Source organism: Ambystoma mexicanum, chromosome 2p (genome assembly GCF_040938575.1).
Source record: "Ambystoma mexicanum isolate Mex_15411 chromosome 2p, UKY_AmexF1_1, whole genome shotgun sequence".
Classification (NCBI taxonomy): Eukaryota; Metazoa; Chordata; class Amphibia; order Caudata; family Ambystomatidae; genus Ambystoma; species Ambystoma mexicanum.
The window spans coordinates 1,176,283,442-1,176,303,207 of record NC_090923.1 but is presented as its reverse complement, the minus strand read 5'-3'; the positions used below and the strand labels follow the sequence as shown (position 1 = coordinate 1,176,303,207).

At 45.0% G+C, this 19,766-nt stretch overlaps 1 protein-coding gene across 4 annotated transcripts in view; it reads right to left on the bottom strand.

Moving 5' to 3' along the window:
* Nucleotides 1-19,766, bottom strand: part of LOC138567285 (non-structural maintenance of chromosomes element 3 homolog) — a 192,929-nt gene that overhangs the window by 7,739 nt on the left and 165,424 nt on the right. For all 4 annotated transcript variants that reach the window (XM_069645336.1, XM_069645335.1, XM_069645338.1 and 1 more), the window contains exons 3-6: nucleotides 15,333-15,440; nucleotides 15,160-15,223; nucleotides 13,519-13,598; nucleotides 12,258-12,352 (exon numbers count right to left, since the gene is read on the bottom strand). In XM_069645336.1, coding sequence (XP_069501437.1) covers nucleotides 12,258-12,352; nucleotides 13,519-13,598; nucleotides 15,160-15,223; nucleotides 15,333-15,440 — 347 coding nt within the window. The remainder of the gene's footprint in view (nucleotides 1-12,257; nucleotides 12,353-13,518; nucleotides 13,599-15,159; nucleotides 15,224-15,332; nucleotides 15,441-19,766) is intronic.

Below are 19,766 nucleotides of genomic sequence, written 5' to 3'. Positions count from 1 at the left end.
GATTCTTTTGCATTGTTGATCTAGTGTCCCTATTTTTTGAGGTGTGCCAAAAAGAGTTCTGTTTTTGCCTCATAGAGGGCCAAAGAGTTGTTTGCCAGGCACTTTTGGATAGCATTGAACACTTTGTTTATTCTTTCAACGTCCTTTTCATAGGAACCTGACAATTCAAAGACTATCTGGGTATCATCAGCGTAATTTGTGAATTGAACACCCAAGTCTCTAAGCATATCGCATAGGAGTTTTGAGAAAATGTTAAAGAGCAGAGGCGACAGGCATGAACCCTGCGGTACACCACAAGCCAGTAGTGTTTTTAGGGAGCCGAAAGTGCCCTTTACGACTGCGGCCATTCTTGTACCTAGGAAAGATTTAAACCAATTCATTGCTGGGGGGGGGGGGGGGTGGGGAGGGACATCTGCCAATGGATTTCAATCTCTCAGCCAAGACATCATGGTCTATAAGATCAAAAGCTGAGCAAAGGTCAAGTAGCATAAGTAGGGCAGCGTTTCCTTTCTCAACAGTACTAGCAATGTTGGCCTGGAGATCCAGAAGCCCAGTCTCTGTTCCATGTTTGGCCCTAAAGCCAGATTGCTTATTAGCCAAGATTTTGTTGGCATCTATGAACTTCTGTTATTGTATGTAGGCAATACTATCGATAATTTTAAGCAGAATTGGCATGTTTGTTATGGGCCTGAAGTTGCCTGGTATAGAATGATTCTGTTTTTATAAGAGGAGTAATCCATGCTTCCTTAAGATCAGCAGGAACATAGGCTTCTTCAAAAGATTGATTGACAAATTGCGCAACCCATGGTGCCAAGGTGTCTGCGTAATATTTGAATAGCTTGGCAGGGAAAATGTCCCTGTGACAGGAAGATGGCCTCAATTTATGAATCACTTTCAAAATCTCTGAAATTGAGACCTTTTTGAAAGAGAAAAGATCTAAATGACTAATTTGGCAGATCACTCTTAACGGTACTCAACGTTAAGTGAGTTAACTTGTGATCAGAAAATCGTTTTTTTGGGGTTTCAATAGCCTGTTGATGTTTACTAGTTTTTTCAGAGAAACCTTCATGAATCTCCTGGCACCACTTCTCGCTCTCTTGAGCTGGGTGTGTAATTAGAGGATCTTTCAGTTCTTTAAGAATTGAAAAGATTTCCTTAGATTGGGATTTTGCTTGCTGAATCCTCGCATTAAAGTGTTCAGGTTTGGATCGAAGAATGGTCAGTTTGTAATCCTTAGCAGCTAGTTTATAAGATGCTAGTGATGCTACAGATTGGTGTTTTCTCCAAAGGCGTTCGGCCTTACGCTTATTTCTTCTGGCTTCAAGAATATCCTTGGAGAACCACTTGTTCACGTTGGTGGATTTGTTACTTTTTTTTAGGTCTAAGGAGGCCAATTCATCAAAGGCTTGATTAGTTGCCTTTCTAAAGCCCTGAGTGAACGAATCCAAGGATGTTTGCTGATGTAGTGAGGGCAGGAGAGGACCGACCTTATCTTTAAAAGCCTCACTGGTTACTGCCTTTCTGTTACGCCAGGTTCCTATAGGTGGAGATTTTGTGGGGCACCAAGTTTGTTTATTAGTGATGTGACGGATGATGATCAGACCATTTTTTTTGTCAGTATCCAATCCAATGTGTTAACAGAATTATGGGTAGGATTTTTAACTAATTGTTGGAATTTAATGGCCTCAAGTGAAGCTTTAAGGTCCTTAACTTTTATATCCTGTGAGTTATTGTCTCCTAGGTGCATATCCCCCACGACAACAACTGCTGAGGTGTCTTTGGAGATATTACCAATACTAGCTAATAAATGTTCATCAAACTTAGGAGTGAGTTTGGGGGGACGATGCAGCAATAGGAAGCTTATAGACATCACGTGATTAGCTTTACGTTTGACATGAAGAGCTTCACAATGTTCCAGGTCAAGGGTACTGGACATGTGAATTCTTTAAATCCTTTTAAAAAATAATAGCAACTCCCCCTTCTCTCCCTGTGACACAATCTATGTGAAGCATTATGTGACTTTCTGGAATAGCCAGCGTTATCACATCGCTAGTAGTTTGGGTCATCGAAGTCTCAGTGAGAAACAGGATATCCACTTTCTTCTCGGAGATCATGTCAGCAATTTCTGTTGCATGTTTTACCATGGAGCGGGTGTTTAATAAGTAACAGTTAAGGTGGCCATGTGGCCGATGAGCAGTATTTAATCTTATCTAGACCCTCGACCTTTGTCAAGCAGTCCTGTTTCTTGGAGCCCCCCTCCTGGGTGGGTTTGGTAATTACCCCTTGGCTATTGTGGATTGTGGTATTACATCCATGATATTTTGTGCTTTCTTTAGTTAAGGGGGAGTCTGAGTGTAGTCGTAAGCAGCAAAGATGGTTCAGCATTTAATGTTTGCTCGACATTCTTAACCGGGCTCTGAGCATCGAGTAGTGCAATGCGGGCCAACGTATCAATTCATATATGTTCCATTCTCAACCGCGGGCTCTCCTGTGCAAGTTTTAATAAGTCCAAGACTTCTATAAATCCCATGTCACGGAAGAGGGAAACACGACCCAAACCTTCCTGAACTTTTATCTGACCGTATCAGACCGTATCAGACCGTCGCCGGCGCTGACGCGCCTGTTGTGGGAAAATAAACGGTCAGAACTACAAGTGCGCTGGGACTCGTAGTTCTATCTCAGAATGACACGTGGCATCCTTTTAGTAAAAGTGAGGTCAGCAATGCTCACAACACAATTTAACTGCACGGCCCGAGGGGATTTTAAAATACAAATATATTCAGGTTCAGTTCACAAAAATGAAGCTCATAAGCATAAACATAGTATTAAATCTGCTTTTTTAAAAAATCAATGTTAAAACTATGCTGCAATAATACCTGGTGACAAATGGACAGCGCTTCCAGCCGTATACTAAAACTCTAACTCGTACCTTTCACTAATTTGTTGTCGGACACCTTTCTTGATCATTCTTTGGAATTGAAGTTGGTAACATTAATCTCACAGGCAAAGATCCTAATGTACAAGTTTGGCACATTTTCTTGTAAACATGTGATGACTTTTTTCCAGCAGAAAGTCATGCCAATTCTACTATATGGAATTGAAGCAAGAATTCCGCAAGAACAACCCTTCTGGGATCGTATGGAAGGGCGTTTTTGGAGACAGGTTTTAAGACTGCCAAATTGCTCGCCACTTCCCATCCTACGCCATGAATTGGGTTCTCTGTCTTTCTTTATATGCTCATGTCTTATGGAAAGTAGCCTCTTTCCTGCGTAAATGCCCCTTAGGACTCAAAACTAATAATCTACTGAGTGTAGTTGCCCATTATCTTTTAGAGTCGGACCATCATTTTCCCCCCATCAGGTGGAGGAATCGCATCTTGGATGCTTTATCTGATGCCTCTATATCTCTGGACCTCTTATTACAAAACCCTTTGCGGGCAAAAAATAAATTGTTCGACCCTGATTTGATCAGCAATCGTGTCAAATGCACATCCTTACATTACTTTAACAAGGCCCCCTTTGGCCATAAGCAACTTCGGCAAATGGCCGACTACCTAGTCAAGTGCCCCGCTCCATACCATCGCTATAAATTCCTACGATTTAGGCTTAATTTATGGCAGACCGCTATAGTATTCTCCAAAAGGGGACAGTTACCAAGCAATCAGAATTTTTGTAGGTTCTGTGTGGATAATCTCCAACAGGAATCTCTTCAACATCTGATCGTGGACTGTCCAGCTTTGGTGAAAGTACGCAATTTACATTTAAAAAATGTCATCTGTATCTTTCGTCCTTCAGATTCCAACTCTATATGGGCAGATCATCTTTACCAATCCTACGATTGCTGTCAAAATTGCTATAGTTCACTTTCTTGATGCAATTTTTCCATCACAGTTAAGTACCTAAACTCTAAGAGATCTAATCTAGAGAAATCTGACCTACTTTAATCTAAAGAGAGATCTTTATAGTTCGGCATCTTGTTAGTAGTGGTAATTGAGAACTACTGGTGTACAACTTGACTTGTCATTCTTTTTACTATGTTCTGTGAAATTTTTATTTTATTAATATTCTGGGACTCATTGATTGTTTATGTATTTTCGGGGGTCATGTATCATTTGTTATTCTTATTTTTTTACTTAATGCTTCTTTCGTATTTTAGTTGCTAAAGAAAATGAAGTCTTATTCTGTTTCGTTTCTAATGGTTTAAATTTGTTTAAACTTGTGTAATTGTTGCTCATATTTTTACTTTCTTTATAATAAGTTGTATGTATTTTGTTCTTGTTTTGAAAGGTTGATTTGTTTCAGCCAACCTAAATAAAAAAAAGAAAAAAAGAAATGCAGATCACAGACACAAAAAAACCTCCCTACAAGCTCCTTACAGAACGACCGAGCTCCTGTTGGCATGACGCAAAAACAGACTGTTACACAGCCCTTGCATTTCAAGACATCACCAAAGCAACAAAGCACATAGAAAGCCTCCAGCACCAACAACTAGCATATCAGACAAGTCAAAATCTCATCACTTCATTGTAGGGCCTGGTTTCTCGCCCCAAGCCTCTAGATGGCTCTGCAACACCTCTCCTTCACCTGGACATCACTCACAAGAACAGAAAAACAGATGAGCACATACTGCAACAGCCAGTGTATTAATAAAAGGGCAATACTCTGAACAACAGTTCAGAGCATCTTCAAAGACGAGCCTGTCTGCAAGGACACACGTTGGGGCAGAATTGAATTTTTAGTGTTCTTTTGCCTTGTGTTTCGAATCCCCTAAACGTTTAGAAAGCTTTTTTTGGATTGCTAAAGTTCTTTTTGTGTTTAGAGGGACTTCTACTTAAGTCTCCCTGCCAGGGAGACTCCTAATGGTACGGCCCTGTGGCAGCCCATATGGCTACCAGCTTTTTAAGCACCTCGCTGGTCCCATGGTGAGTTCACTGCCGTAAGAGGGTATTGGGGAGCAGGCCGATGGCAGCTGTACTTAGGTTTTGGCAACACCAGGTTCAGCCATTTTTTACTGCATTAGTAGAGGCCAGAAGGATAGCTCCGGGGCAACGCGCTAGTTTTGGAAGCAAGACAATGCCAAGCAGCATGGGTTATATACCCGGTCCCTGAACTCTGGCATAAAGCGATATATAAAAACCCAATTTAATTTGTTTTTCTGTATGTAGCCCATTGCACGCATAGTAGCCATTGGGGTACTTATGTGTTTTTCTAAGTCCTATACTGCCATTCTGTTTTGGAGCCTTTGTGTGGATGAGGAGGCAAAGCCAAAATGTCAGTTTTGCTCATCTAGGCATGCTCGGTTTGGGTTTGAGGAAGTATAAACCAGCTTAAGGTCCTCCAGACATCAGAGTCCACAAACATGTAGGTTTGCTCGAGTATTTGGAAATTTGGCTGTACTGGCTGCCACAACTTGCATGATGCATGTCTTTGGGTTGGTGGGCTGGCTAAGCCAGTTCACAAGGGAATGCGTTTATCAGTGGGAGCCTCTGTTCATTCCTCATGTAGGTTTTGGAGCTCTCCTGAAGACTGCCGCTCCGATGTTCTGCTGCTGCGGAGGCTCCAAATGTAGTCATAATGGCTGGCCACTGGGTCCTTTGACTCTGCTCCTCTGCTCTGTGCTGGAGCATTCCTTGCTGGGTTTTACCTTGGACTCTCACAACAGTCGCTGTTGGATTGTCTGGCCCTCACCCTTGCTGGACCCCTCTTCACTTGCAACTCCAGAGTGCGCCAAGTAAATCATTCTGGCCCAGATGCCTAAAGGTGGGGGACAGGTGCTGTGTCTGGACCGGAAACGAGCGGCACCCTGGTACTCCACATCAGCTCAAAGGACAACTTGAGTCTTCTCCATTGTGGAGCATTTTTCTGTTGCCGGGCTTCACTCTTGAGCTCCTCCCCACCCCCCAAAGCTGACCTTGGACCCTTGCAGGGTTCCTCCAGAGTCCTCCTTCCACTGCTGTTGCAGTGCTCTCCGCCTCACAGGTCTTCTTTCCAGGTGTCTTCATTGGGATTGCCTTGTCAGAGTCCTTGTTGTGCATTGGGCATGAGTCACACTGACTGGCGACCCCATCTGCTGCAAGCTAGATCTAATCTCAATAGTCAAACTCACCTGTGCACCAGGCGTTCCTTGTCAGTTTTTGCAGCAGCCAGCACCAGGAGTACTCGTTCTTGGGCCTAGATCCCAGAGTTTGTCATCCACCTCAGGATCTCATGTTCCTGGAGCAGAGTTGTTTTTCTCACCCAATCTGCCTCTCCAACCACACCACGATCATATACAAAGATGTGGGTCTTTAGCTGACACTGAAGCCAGCTCTCCCTGGCCTGGATCTCTTCTGCAGACCCCTCAGCTCCCCATCCTGCTGTTTGCCCCTCTGGCTACACCTGTGGGCAAGGAGTAGAACTGGCCAACTTTACCACAACAGGCTTGTTTCATTGTTCCCTTATAGGAGACACTCCCAACAGGAAGTGACTCAAACAGGTAATTTACTGGACTGCAACAATTTTCCATGGCCGTAGCCCCAGAGTTTCAGGAACAATTGGCATAATTTTAGAAGGTAGCAGTGATTTTTTTTTATAAATGTAAGTATTGTAAATCACTGTAGTTCCCTCTTTGTGCATCTCATATAACTGTTACTGTAAGAACTGAGAATGCCTTAGGCCCAGTACTAGAAGTCTATGTTGCCTTGCCACTTGTTGGCCCTTTCAGCCTGTTCATAATTGTTTTATTATTGTTCCTCCCTCGGTTCTAAACCATACAGGCCTAATATTTCTCAGTCAAGGTTTTAGCCTCTATATTGGGTTTGTGGAAAGAGTAGGAAATGAATATTAACCCATGACTGTTTTTCTATACACCTATTCCCCCCAAATCTTTATTTCCCAGTGTTTTTCAACCTAATGCCATACTAAACAAATAGTATAGCAGTGACTCCCTCTGTGGATTCATGTCCAGGTTTGGACCATGTAGGTCAGTTGCAATCTGCTCTACACCTTTGTCTCTACCCCCTACTCCTCACTCCTCCCATAGACCTACCTGCTCCCCCTGCCCCCCCCATCTGTTCACCTTCTCACGACATACAGCAGGTCACTACTACACAGCAAGCCACTTATACTGCTACCACTCTTTCCCTCGTATCTCAGATCTCAACCCTTCAAGTACCTTCACACATGGCCATTAGAGAGTGAAAATACACTTAGCAGTTAAGAAATAGTCGGGTTGGGAATTGAGGCTGCAAGTGAATTATGATACCTGGCCAGCAGCTTGCAACTCAAAATGTTTATCCCTGCCTCTAATCCATACACATAGTCCTCCCTTTAATCCAGCATAGGACATGCTTGTGTACCTTCACTCCCAGTCACTTTACCCAAAGGTTCAGCTGCTCCCTCAATTCCTATCAGAGAAATACTCCTAGATATCCAGACGTTTCTTCCTCATGTCCTATCTCGTGACAATGGCAGGACTTTTCCAAGGAATTGCAATCTTCGCACCGTAAACTTCAAAATCAGACAACTAGAAGGTTTAAGATTTTTAGCCCTAGAATTCCCCCCCATCACTTCCATCTCAAGCACGACCTCAAGCACACCCAAAGATAAACCAACTACATCAACATAGAACATTAAAGTTACAATGGCTGCATTACCAACGGGACTACTAAACCCTACATATGCCCTTTGCGCACCACTTGCAAGGTACAAAAGAATGCAGTAGCACTTTCTCCACCACATCCCCTGCAGCTCACTACTAAACCAGAAGCTCCTGCGTTCCTTTTCGCCTGACTGTTCTCCCAGCCTGTCGAATGTACTGAGGGCCGTAAACTCTAATCTGGTATCACCTCCTTTCTGGATCTTGTTGCTCCTCTTTTTGAATGAATGCTCTTTAGAGGTAACATTTAGCCAACTTTTTCTATTTTGTTTCTCATCATCGACAGTTATCCTGGGTACACATCTAAACTTGGAGAGGAACTAGCTGATTTCATAATAGGTTACCTCTCAGGACATGCTAACTTTTATACACTGGGAGATTTCAACATCTGGCTAGAGTTGGTGCCCAACAGACCCACTGGGAGCTTCGTTTCGAGGTTAGAAAGCTTAGACTTGGACCTGTAGAGAGAATACACTTAGAGGGCCATCAGTCCATGTCTTTAGACCCCCAGTCTCCTTAGGTCCTTGTATATGATAGTTAACATTGGGTTGATCACTCTGCCATTTTCTGCACCCTTAACCTCGTTGCCTCCCCTTCTTCCCTCTCTGCAGTTAAACAAATCTCATCACTAGTCAACCACTACCCAAAATGCATCAATTCTCTCTGCCCCTTTACCAGGAATAGAAGATTTCAACAAATGAATCACTAGTTCCATTAACTATCACCCCTTTCAAATGCAGTCAAACTCCCTGAAAAATGTACGAAGACCTCAATGGATTTCAGACAAACTGCAGCAACTCCCAGACACAAATGTAGAACATATCATGGGAAGGAGAATACATTGGCTTTCCTGAAACACTGAAGAGGATATTCTGAAATCAGAAAATTCAAATCATGCTTTTATTCAGTCAGACGTATTAATGCCTCCAATCCAGAGTGGGACCTTTAAAATCATGCATGAGTTTCATAACTCCTTCATCTTTAGATCAACAGCCACATCTCATGGGAGCGCTCCAATACGATAGCTATCCACTCTTACTGTACAACTCCATCTAGACAGAGGGACACAATTAAAATTGGTGTCCGTTCCTCCTTACGCAACTAATCCTACTTCGACTGTCATTGCTCCCTACCTCACACCCAAGGGCAATTTAATCACTTTCTCACCCTTACTCCAAGAGGAATCCCACTCGCTAGTAGCGCAAAGATCCAAGACAGGCTCCCCCTGTGTTCTCTTGCCCACTAGCATTCGTCAAAATACTTATAAAATGCTGTAGCGGCCATATCGCTCATCCCAGCCTTATTCTGCTCAGGGAAAATTCCTACAGAATTTAAAAAGGCATTTAAAACTAATAAAAGCGGTTTTAGACCAGACTTCACCAAATAACATCTGTACAATTTCCAATTGCAGCTGTCTTGCTAAGCTAGCAGACAAGGCATTTTACGCTCAATTAATTAAAATTAACTAATGACAATGCACACAGAGACCAAGCTCAAGCATGTTTCAGACACAGTCACAACACTGAATATGTACTTTTACCAATCTGGGATGTCCTTAAAAACTACAGGGAAGCTTAGCAAAGCTGAGGCATTGATCCTCCGTGATCTCTCGGGCAGATTGAACTAGTAGACCACAATATTCTAAAAGGTTGCTTATTCGACCACAGGATCAGAGACTTTATTTTAGAATGGATAATTACCTTCTTAAAACAGGTTTCAGTAAACAATGCAATCTTTCCAATCAGACTTTAAAAGGGGCCTGTCTGGGGTCCCTAAAGGCACTTCTCATTCTACCTTCCTTTGGATCTTAATCGACCAGTATCGCACCTTCATTAGTTTGCTGAATATTTCAGCACACAACCAGGCCAACTATGCTCAGCTGATTGTAAAAACATCCAATAAGACCCTACACCTAGGATCAGAATAGCATTTCTGACTGCGTTTTAAACATTTCCAAAGTGGCGGCCTGCAACCATTTGCTACTAAACCTGTAAAAGACAGAACATCTTATTTCTGTTAGACGAGACATTTCTCAGCCTTTTAGCAACTACCAATAATGCCGCCTTATTCTTTTCCTCAGCACCTAAAGTTAAACATCTGGCAATCATAATTGACTGAGAACCCTTGTTGGGTCCACAAATTACTCCTGTGGTTTCCTCTTGCTAAACAGTGATCATTTTATGAACTTTTTTGTTGTGAGGAAACACTTCCAGGGCACGCTATAGAAAATGCTTTGTTATTCTAGTGGGTTTTTATTACCACTCTTCTGACCTGCACTTCCAAATCATCCGTAAACAAGGATCACACACCCACTCCTACTGTCGCAACCATATTCCACTTCTATCAACCCCACTGTTGCCCTCCCATCTGCCTGCCGTTTTGTATCCCAAATGTGTCCATTTGTCTCTTAAGTCTGCTTCTCCCTTTCCTCCACAGACCCTGGTCCGATTCAGTCCTGAGAGCGCAAACTATGCCACCTTTTCGACAAGCTTTGGCACCGTATCAATTAGGTTGCGATGGGCCCAGCATAAATGCTTAGTAACACAACACTTAAAATAAACTGCAGTTAGGCCTACATTGCAAAGAACGTGAAAGCAGCAAATCATTAAACAAGCTTTATGTGAGAAAGTATCAAGGCCGCAGACTAAGTGTTGAGCATGCAAGCACACTTCAGTAGGGAACTGTATTGCACTTTTCAAAAGTATGACCTATTTAATTTATCATCTGTGATCCTAGTATATATATCCCAGGCTACAACATTAATGGACACGTTCCAGTAAGGTCAACAACAGATCAGTTACATGCTTTGCAGTATGAACAGTGACGACCAGAGGAGGGAACAGCCAAACTCATCAAACCCCAGAGTCAGTATCATTGATGGGTTCAAAGACATTTACAGCGAACGCTCACAATTCGAGAAGCGACAATACGACCCTTAGAAAATAAACACACCAGCAATAGTATCAGCATAGTATCATTGAAGTTCTTGAGAACTTGCTATCTGGGGAGGGAGAATTGTATTCAGACATGATCCGCTGGAGTGCCCATGCATAGTGACCGTTTCTGATTTTTGTTTTATTTACAACCTTGAAGAATGCCCGAGCACGCCGTACAACTGTCACTGTAGTGTGTGAGCACCCCACTTGATTTGGCGTTCTGAAGATCCATGTACACAATCACAAGGCAGGATGCAGGCGGTCACAGCCTGTTAGGCTGGCCCAGCGCCCTACTGATCAAAACACTTGGCGCCATTATTGCAAAACTGCTTTGATTGCTGCGCGCACAGCCAATCACAGCGTTCACCCAGCGAAATCTATGCAACAGGTCACAAAGTAACAGATAGAAGTATTAAAACTGCAACTACATGTGGTCATGGCCAAAGAATCAGAACAATCAGAATTTATAGTAAGCAGTCACCCTTTCTTGGCCGCTTCCAGATCAGGATGTTGTGATAGTCCACCAGGACTTGTAGATTACCAGGTGGCACCTTCAATCTCAGCCATTTTGACGGTATCTGAGCATTAGACTCTTAATACTAGTGAACACAGTTGGACTCTAGCTGTACCTCCAACCAACCCTCTGGCCTCCTCCACCAAGGCTACTACCATGTTAAGAATCTTAGCAGGGTGCCTGCTCTGTTCTCTGCCAGCAATGTAGCCTACACCCCCACTTGCGGTAGTTCTCTTCTTTCTGACTGGTATTTATACTCCTCCTTCCCTCCTTTCGGCCTCCTTGTTGCTCTAACAAGTCCAACGTTTTCTTCCTCAACTTTCCCATCGATTCATCCCTCTTTGTTCACCTCTGCTCCACCCTCTCTCCATCTACTCTTCCTTGTGCTCTCCCCTCCACCGCCTTTCCTGTACCTTCTCCGCTTTACCCTCTAAGCTCCACCTCCACATTAGTCTTCCTACCTCTGCGTTTCATTAAGCCACTATTCTTAATTCCACATTCACATTGATAGACCCCACAAAATAGGATCCACGAACTTCAGTCTGACATTTTGATTTCTCCAATTATGCTGTATGGAAAGGGGGGGGGGCCTCAGCCCTCAGACCACTGGACTCCATTTTGAGGTTTTGTTTATTCCCCCTGCCCCCACTCCTCCCAGACCACTATGCTTTCCACCCTGTGGCCTAGGATACATGCAGTGAGTGGGATGGGTTCTACAGACAAGGCTGGGATTGAGTGGGGAACAGTTCGTATACCACTCCCAAGGCCTGCATCACAAACAGACCTAGTGCCAAGCATCTTTATGTTGCACATACACCGTCCATGCACCATGTGCTCAATAGGACCATACAAGCTACCATGGCACAGTCCAGCAGCAGCTGCCACTCTCCACATCACTGCTCCAGTGCCTGCTGTTGCCCTCATTCCCAGCCCTGCCCCAGCTGCTGCGAGCCTCACCACCCTTAAGCTGCTGGCACCCTTAACCATATCCAAGCTGCTGTTCTTTCCTTAACCAGCGCAACCCCACTCCCGTGCAATCGCACTCCTAACTGAGGCTACCCTGGCTACCCCTACTATCGGTACTATCGCCCGCTCCTACAGTCTTCCCTCCCAAGCCATGTCTCGATTTCTACCCTCAGCCCTTCACTGGTTGCAGGAAAAAAAATGCTCACACTTTCATCTTGTCGCCTTCCAAGCGCTCAAGAGTGTTGATAAGAATGTAGATGTGGTTCTTGGTGTCGATCTCGGCCAGCTGTAGCCCGAAGACCTATGGGGGCAACAGACAAAGATGAGAGTGGGAGAGAAAGTGACGTGAAAGGGTCAGAGGAGGGGACACAAGAGGAGATGCACGAATTTGAGGGAAGGAACAAGAGCGTGAGAAGGGGAGACAAATGGAGAAACAAAAAGGCAAGATTGTGGGGCAAAAGACAATGAGGGGGCGCACGTGGGGTAAGTGGAGATATCAAGTGGGAAACGACATGAGAAGGCAAGCAGAAGCGGCCTGAAATAGTATAATTTTAAACTAAACCAACAAGTTGGCACGAGACAAAGTAGTGCAAATGAAGCGACATGAGGGCAAGATTAGAAGATATGAGCAGAGTCATGCGAGGAGGATGCATGAGGCAGAGACATGAAGAGAAGAAGTGAAAAGGGGAGAGCCGACTGCCTAAAGTAAAGGCAAGCATTGCTGGAAATCGAGCTTCTCAGCTCACGTACAAAGAGAATCCACAGCAGCCAGCAGAGGTGCACCATTTAGAAACCTGTGCCATGCAAGCCAATCTAGCAAAGCTGCTGCTTCACATAGCTAAAAACAGTAAAAAGGACAGATTTTGCATACAAAAACGAATCTAATTTTACTTGTGTTAAAGCCAGAGCAGGCATAGAAATAAAGACTGCATGAGTAAGAGCTAAAAGCAGCTGGAATGAATTTGGCATCACCCATTAAGCAGGGCCCGCCTCGCAGCAACAAGGAGCTAATTGGTAGAATGCTGAAAATTAAGCTTCAAGTTAAGATCGAAACCATAACTAATATCTAACCAAGGTTTCCGAACGCTCCTTTATACACAGTCTCAATTACAAAGCGCTAATGTCCGTTGGCCTGGTAATTTTGGTGTCAAGGTAACCATGTTCTTTTATGCTACCAGCAGGACCTAAACCGCTCCCAGCAATTTCAATCCTCATTTCACCATCATAAACACTTACCATGCCACCAGCACAACCATAACCCTACACCATTCTGCCATTTTTTTTTTATGATTGGTTATTTATAACGCGCTTAATACCAAAGAGGTTTTCGAAGCACGGACCGGGATTCAAAACGGTGATGCTCTGCGTCGTCTTGTTTCCAAAACAAGCGCGTTACCACTGAGCTATACCATCATTGGCCCAACCAGAGCAACAAGACGTCATACATGCGATCACACCTCTACAAACCTTCTGGAGAGCCTTGCCAGCTCGGTTCACGATCTCCGAATACACATCTTTGTACTCCTTCACCACATTCTTGATTATGTCTGTGGGAGAGGAAGGTAGAAAGAGAGCAGTTACCAACCACAGATCCGGAAAAACTGATATCCAGCTGCTACTGTATACATTCAAACGATGCGCGCGGGCACACAGACGCCACACACACACACCCCAGATGCACCCCCCACATTCTCCCCCAGACCCCTTTTCTGTATCTAGACAAAGGGATGCCGAAGGATCACTCGCCAGATGAGTCCCTTCCTGAAGGGTAATCCCGAGAGGTGTAGATTGTACTCATCAATGATCAAGCCTACCTACAGTTCTGTGCGGTCACAACCACTCCCTCCTACCCCAGAGAAAGAGTGCTCCGCAGTACTTCCCACCTGATATAAACCATGCCCTCTGTCCTACAATTCTATAACACATTATGCCACAGCTAAAAGATCATATTAGTGTTATCTGTATGCCATGACATCTTCATCATGACATCATTGATGAGGCCCAACAAGGCCAAAACATGTTTGGGGATGCTTGTGGTCTCATGCAGAAGGGATGTGACCAAGCATTACGTGCTGGACTTTCCCCTTTTGTAAAGGCTTGGCAGGCGAAGAACGATTAGTTCTAAACATACAGTCATCGCTCCTTTTGTTTCACGATGACATGCTCCTGAAGCTGGACATGGATTTGCCAACCCAAACTGCACATCACATCCCCAGAGCAAGTATCTCACAGTCACCCGCTTGCCAAACATTCTACCTCAGAAGGATGTGGCCTTCACAGTATTACCATCCCTTCAAAGTGCAGTACTACTAGCCAATCACTAAATGTTCAGTGCACAGGGACCCAGAGCACTATATGTGCAGCTTACCCGCTACATGCCAGTCGTACCCTGCTCTCAGGACCCTCATCTCGCGGTCCTTCCTGTCCATCATGCACCCTGTCCATCATGCACCCTGACTTAGAAAGAAGACGAGGAGGGGAAAGATGAGTAGGGGGCACAAAGAGGAGCCACCCCTTCAGGCTAACCCACCTGTAAAATCTAAGCCTACCAGCCCAACACACCTCCTGGAAGCTACACATCGCAGTGTCCTGCCCGTGCAAGAAACATGCATCCTCCAGGAGGACAGGAGCCCAGAGTCCAACCTATCGATCTCAACACAGCGCTTCACTATTCCACCAGTCCAACATGATTGGTCGCCAGAAGCAAACTAAATCTGCAGTCCCACCTTCTCGTAACAGCCCCCTACAGACGGTGGCCACGGGCCATCAGTCGGGTCGTTTCCCTTTTACCAAAGCACAATGGAGGCTTTACAGCACAACCAGGACAATCATCTGCCAATAGTTTGATAGACCACTTGTACTACCTCCCAGACACGCCTGCTGCCGATGGTAGGCTAATGCTCAGTGGCCATGCTATGCACCCCAACTCTGCATTCAAAGGACAAAGAATACTCATTCCAATGTACCCATCCACCCAGCCAAGTACCTGGAAACCAAAGTCCCACCTACAGGTCACACACACCCGCCCACCTATCCTCAGTAGATGAGACCTTGTAGCCCCATTTGATCGTTCCTGCACCCCCACTTGAATGCAGGTGGAGAGCCCACCTGCGCGCTTGATGGGCATCTTCTTCTGGTCCTTGACCAGCAGGTACTGCACGACCTCAGCCACCTAGTGATGGGAATGGTGTGAGAGGTGTTATTCACTTGTTGCGCATGTTTCCCTTTCATACATTTGTTACCAACACAACAATCACCGATACATCCAAAAACCCCTTCACCTTGCGGTCCACAAGTTCTGGCGAGCGCTTCTCCAGGTTACGCTGCACCTGTGTGGCAGTCTGCGTTTGGCTCAGAGAGTTGTCATCCTCCACCTCCATATCATCACACTGGAAAGGGGACAAACAGTTGTTACCAGAACAGTGCAAAGAGGCTTTTTGAAGGCGGGACAAGCACGGGACAGCTGTTGGAAAGGCAGTTTTTTTTCTCACTAGGCTCCACAACAGGGTAAGCCTTGAAAGTTGCCTTTTATCGTGTATACAAGGTTAATAGTAAACCTTACACATATAATATTCAACAAGTGACTCCCCATTACAATACATAATACGATTCCATAAAAAACCCTATATAAAGCATAAAAAACCCTATATAAATTCATTATACACAATATTTCATAATTAGTCATCTTAAAACATATACCCTGTAATGCCCAATGCTTTCAAATCAGAATCTCTATCCATGTTTCCTTTTTGTAACTCAAATAGACCAATTACATGGCTTGTGTCAGATTAAACATGGATGCCGGCTCGGCTAGGAGGGAGGATAGACTAACTGGCCCGAAAGAGAATGGGCGACTAGATGGATCAGGAAAAGTATATAAATTCCCCAGCCTACGTGACTGCCACCATTTTGAATTGGCCAGTTTATTTCTTCCTACAATCAAAAAGCCTGCATACATTCAATACACGCCTCTGTATACTGTGAACACATTACCGACTGGGAAATATTACACATAAAAAAAAAAATTAGTAAAAGATCGTGCTCTTCCTACGGTGCAAACATTTAGAATACTTATCTCATCAACCTGAACTATCAAAAAAGAGGCTTTCTCAACAGTCTACTTTTTAAAAGACTGCTCACTCACTCATCTGCCTCTAAAGTGGTTTGTGTATGCTAGAAGTAACTCAAGCTTAGATTTTATATTTCAATGCCGTGCATTTAATTTTCAGATTCCTCATGGTAGTCTGAGGAAAGAAAATGTTGAGCTAGGGAGTAACGCATTCCGCCTGTGCTTTGAACATTTTTAAGAACCTACATACCTTCTGAACGGGTTATGTGGGACAGCCTCGGCAAAAACATTACCCTAAAACATATTTCCGCTTACGCAATGCATTCCATTCACTTACCGTTGCTCCTTCTGATGATTTCACAAGTTCCAGACATGTTTCCGAGGCTTGTAAATGAGATTCTCAAGGGGATGTATGGCTGCTGTGCATTAGGCCTACGCGGTACAACAAGTGCTGGAAATTTACATTATTTACTGAAGAATATAGGAGGTCCTCTGACCAGCCACAGACATTCTGTAAGTAGCGCTTTAAAAACCAAGGCATAGACTGCCACATCATTCTGCCACTGCCAATTAAGGGGCCCAGCACCACAGCAAAAACATTCCTAGACCTGGATTTTATTCACTCGGACCCCTTCCTATACCGTGCTTTAAAAGGGACGCAATATCGAGGGGCGTGTGGGCTCTCTAATAAGGAGGTAGGGCCTAAATAGTGATTGGCATGGCATAAAAGTGGGCGCCGCGCAAAACAAACAATGCATTATAGGATCAAATGACCAGATCTGTGCTGGATAATGCTACAAAACTGAATAAATAGCATGTTGGAAATTACAGGGAATGGGGTTTAGAGAACGAACAGGGTGTCTATTTGCAACACCTCACGTTTTACCAACGGCAGGGGAATGCCATGGCGACACAGGTTTTTGGTGAAGATTGGAGCTGCCCGAAGTGGAAGCTGCTGCAACCTTTGTGTTTGGCAGTGTGGCTTGGAGCTGTGAGGACCGTGGAAGGGTTCTCGCCTCTAATCCCACTGTGAGGAACCCATGGTATCAAAAGCAAGTCAGACACAAAAGATTGGAAAACCTTTATTGTTCTGTTAAAGGGGTTAATAGAATACCCATCTTGCCCTACGTCTAAGATGGGAGTATTCTTGCCCATCAAATAATAATGAAAACACAGTCCTATTCAGTCTTTCAAATCAAAGATGGCCTATACTAAAAGAACATAATGCCTGCCCTATCTATTATACAGAAAAGTGTGTAATGAGGATTATGAATGCAAAAGAAAATCTGTGCTGGAATATAAAGAATCAATGTGGCCGAGTCAGCTCTTCTCCCCGCGTTGGGCAGCACGGAGAAAGGCAGCCCCGGTAGACAGGATGACACACTCTGGCTCAGGTTCTTAAAACAAAGGCAGTTCAAAAACGTGGATCGGGGCACGCTTGGCCTTTCCGCTTTCAAATGTTCTTTCACAGTTCAACAAAAAGTTTACATAGCTCTCCCTCGGTCGGGCTTGGACCTTTCAACCAAAAAGTACCTGATTCAATATAGATGTCCCTCAGTCAGGTTCGGACCTAGCAATCACAGCACTTGCAGGGGTTTTCTTTGCTAAGCTTAATTCACATTATTTAGGGGTTCTCTACCCCCAACTTATCACACTTCCGTTCTCCCTCAGTCGGGCTCACACCTTTTCCTGATGTCAAAGACTTTAGAATGTGCGATTCTTATACTGTAGACCTCCGCTGGACCACTCAGACTTTCCCTTTAGCTCACAATCTTGTGTTATTTGCCCCAGTGGCTCTTGGTAGTTCAGTATCATAAGCACAAAGTGAACAGTCACGTTTTCACTTCCCCTTTTGCCGGGGTTAATCTTGACCATTACGCACTTTAGAGTTCATTCACTTGCTTTATAACAAAAACATTTCACCTTTTGCGAAGACTTTTGAGTGGGCTACTTTCACCGGACCACTCTTACTGGCTTCAAAGTTATCAGTAATTTAAAGTTCACCACAGGTCTGCCTTCCTTTGCGTCTCATCCACACGCATGCAGCCTTCAATTGCGATATACTGTTGCAACTTCAATTTTTCCATAGCACACACACCAGCCTTTCATATCGCTCACCAACCATGTGCCTTCCTTTGTCTTTACGGTTTTATCAGTTCACACACGCGTTACCCTCAGCCGGGCTCAGGCCTCTCATGATTAGCCAAATTGGAAGTCTTCGGACTACAAGTCCCAGAATGCACTTGTCCCTGTTTCGCTCCCACTTTGCTAGCTCCCCAAAACGGCATTGAAGTGTTTTGGGAGCTGCAGGAGTTCAAGGGGATCCCTGTTGAGGTCAGGGTCTTGCCACCTGCCTGTCAAAGGCCTGGGCTTTCCTGCTTTGCCTAGGGGAGGAGCTCTGGTGTGGGCACGGCCAGGTAATCCCAGCTGCCCTTGGTTTGGCTTCCTGGAGGTACAGTTCCCTCTCCACACTGCAGCCTCCCCTGTACTTACAGGCCCAGCAATCAGGCAGTCCTCATTTCTCCAGGCCTTCCAGGGTCTCTCCAGCTTGAATGCTCTCCCTCTGGCTTCTGTGCACCATCCAACATCCCTAGCTCGTTCAGAGTGTCTGTGTGCCCTGCCTTTTATATTGAGGCAAAGGCTGAGTAGGTCTCAGGTGAGACTGATTATCCAGGGAGCCCTGACAGTCCAGTTTTAGCATGGGGCAGTCTGTCTTCAGTCTCTCAGTGTGGTTTTGAGACATCTTCATCCTCTCAGTCACCCTCTTCTTCGTCTGTGTTTTTGGAAAATAGAAGTGATGGTGGATTATGGGAGTTTGTGTTCCTGGATAATTACGTGCCAATTGGGTGTAATGTTGTCTCGTCTGGGAAGGTAGGTGTATGGTTGTGGAAAAGTGGTCTCTTGTTCAGAATATCCTAAGAAGACTGTAGGGATGTCACATAGAGGTGTACTGGAAAGGGGGAATACTAAGTCCCTCCCGAAGGCATTCCTCCTGCAGTTCCCAATGACCCCCTGCCCAGGCAATCCTGCCCCCACTTGTCCACTCCCAGGGTCGGGATCCAAGTGCAAATGCCCTCCCCTGGCAACCTGAGCAAAGGATCCTCGGGATCTATCAGTGAGAACACCCTCAGGTTTCTCACACCACGCTTTCCTGGCGTCGTGCCTCAGTGCTTTGGGGCTCTTGGGCCGGCTGCATTATGCTTCTTGCTCCTCTGCAGCACCGGCGGCTTCCCGCCCTCCAGTGCTTCCCGGCTGGTCAGTGTTTGGATCCATGCTGGAGGGGCTAGGGGAGGGAATTTTAGTAGTCGCAGCCTGTGGCCTGGGTGTTTTCCATCTACCTACTGGAGCAGTGGGAGGATGGCACCGTGATGGAGGCGAGATCGTGAAGCAGTATAATCATCGGTGCACTATTTTTTCCAGAAACGACGTTCCTTATGCACTCATTCGATTCGCCTTGGATTGGGTAAACAAAAGAGCTTGCCCAGGAGGGATTTATATCTAAGAGGTTGGATTTAGCATCCACAGAGCATGGCATGACGTCTGTGTCCCCAATAACCAATAGAAATCGATTGACTGAGGTCTTGGCACTGAGTGCGCGATGAGGACGGAGACTTCAGGATATGAGAAAAGGTCTTTCCTCGGATGA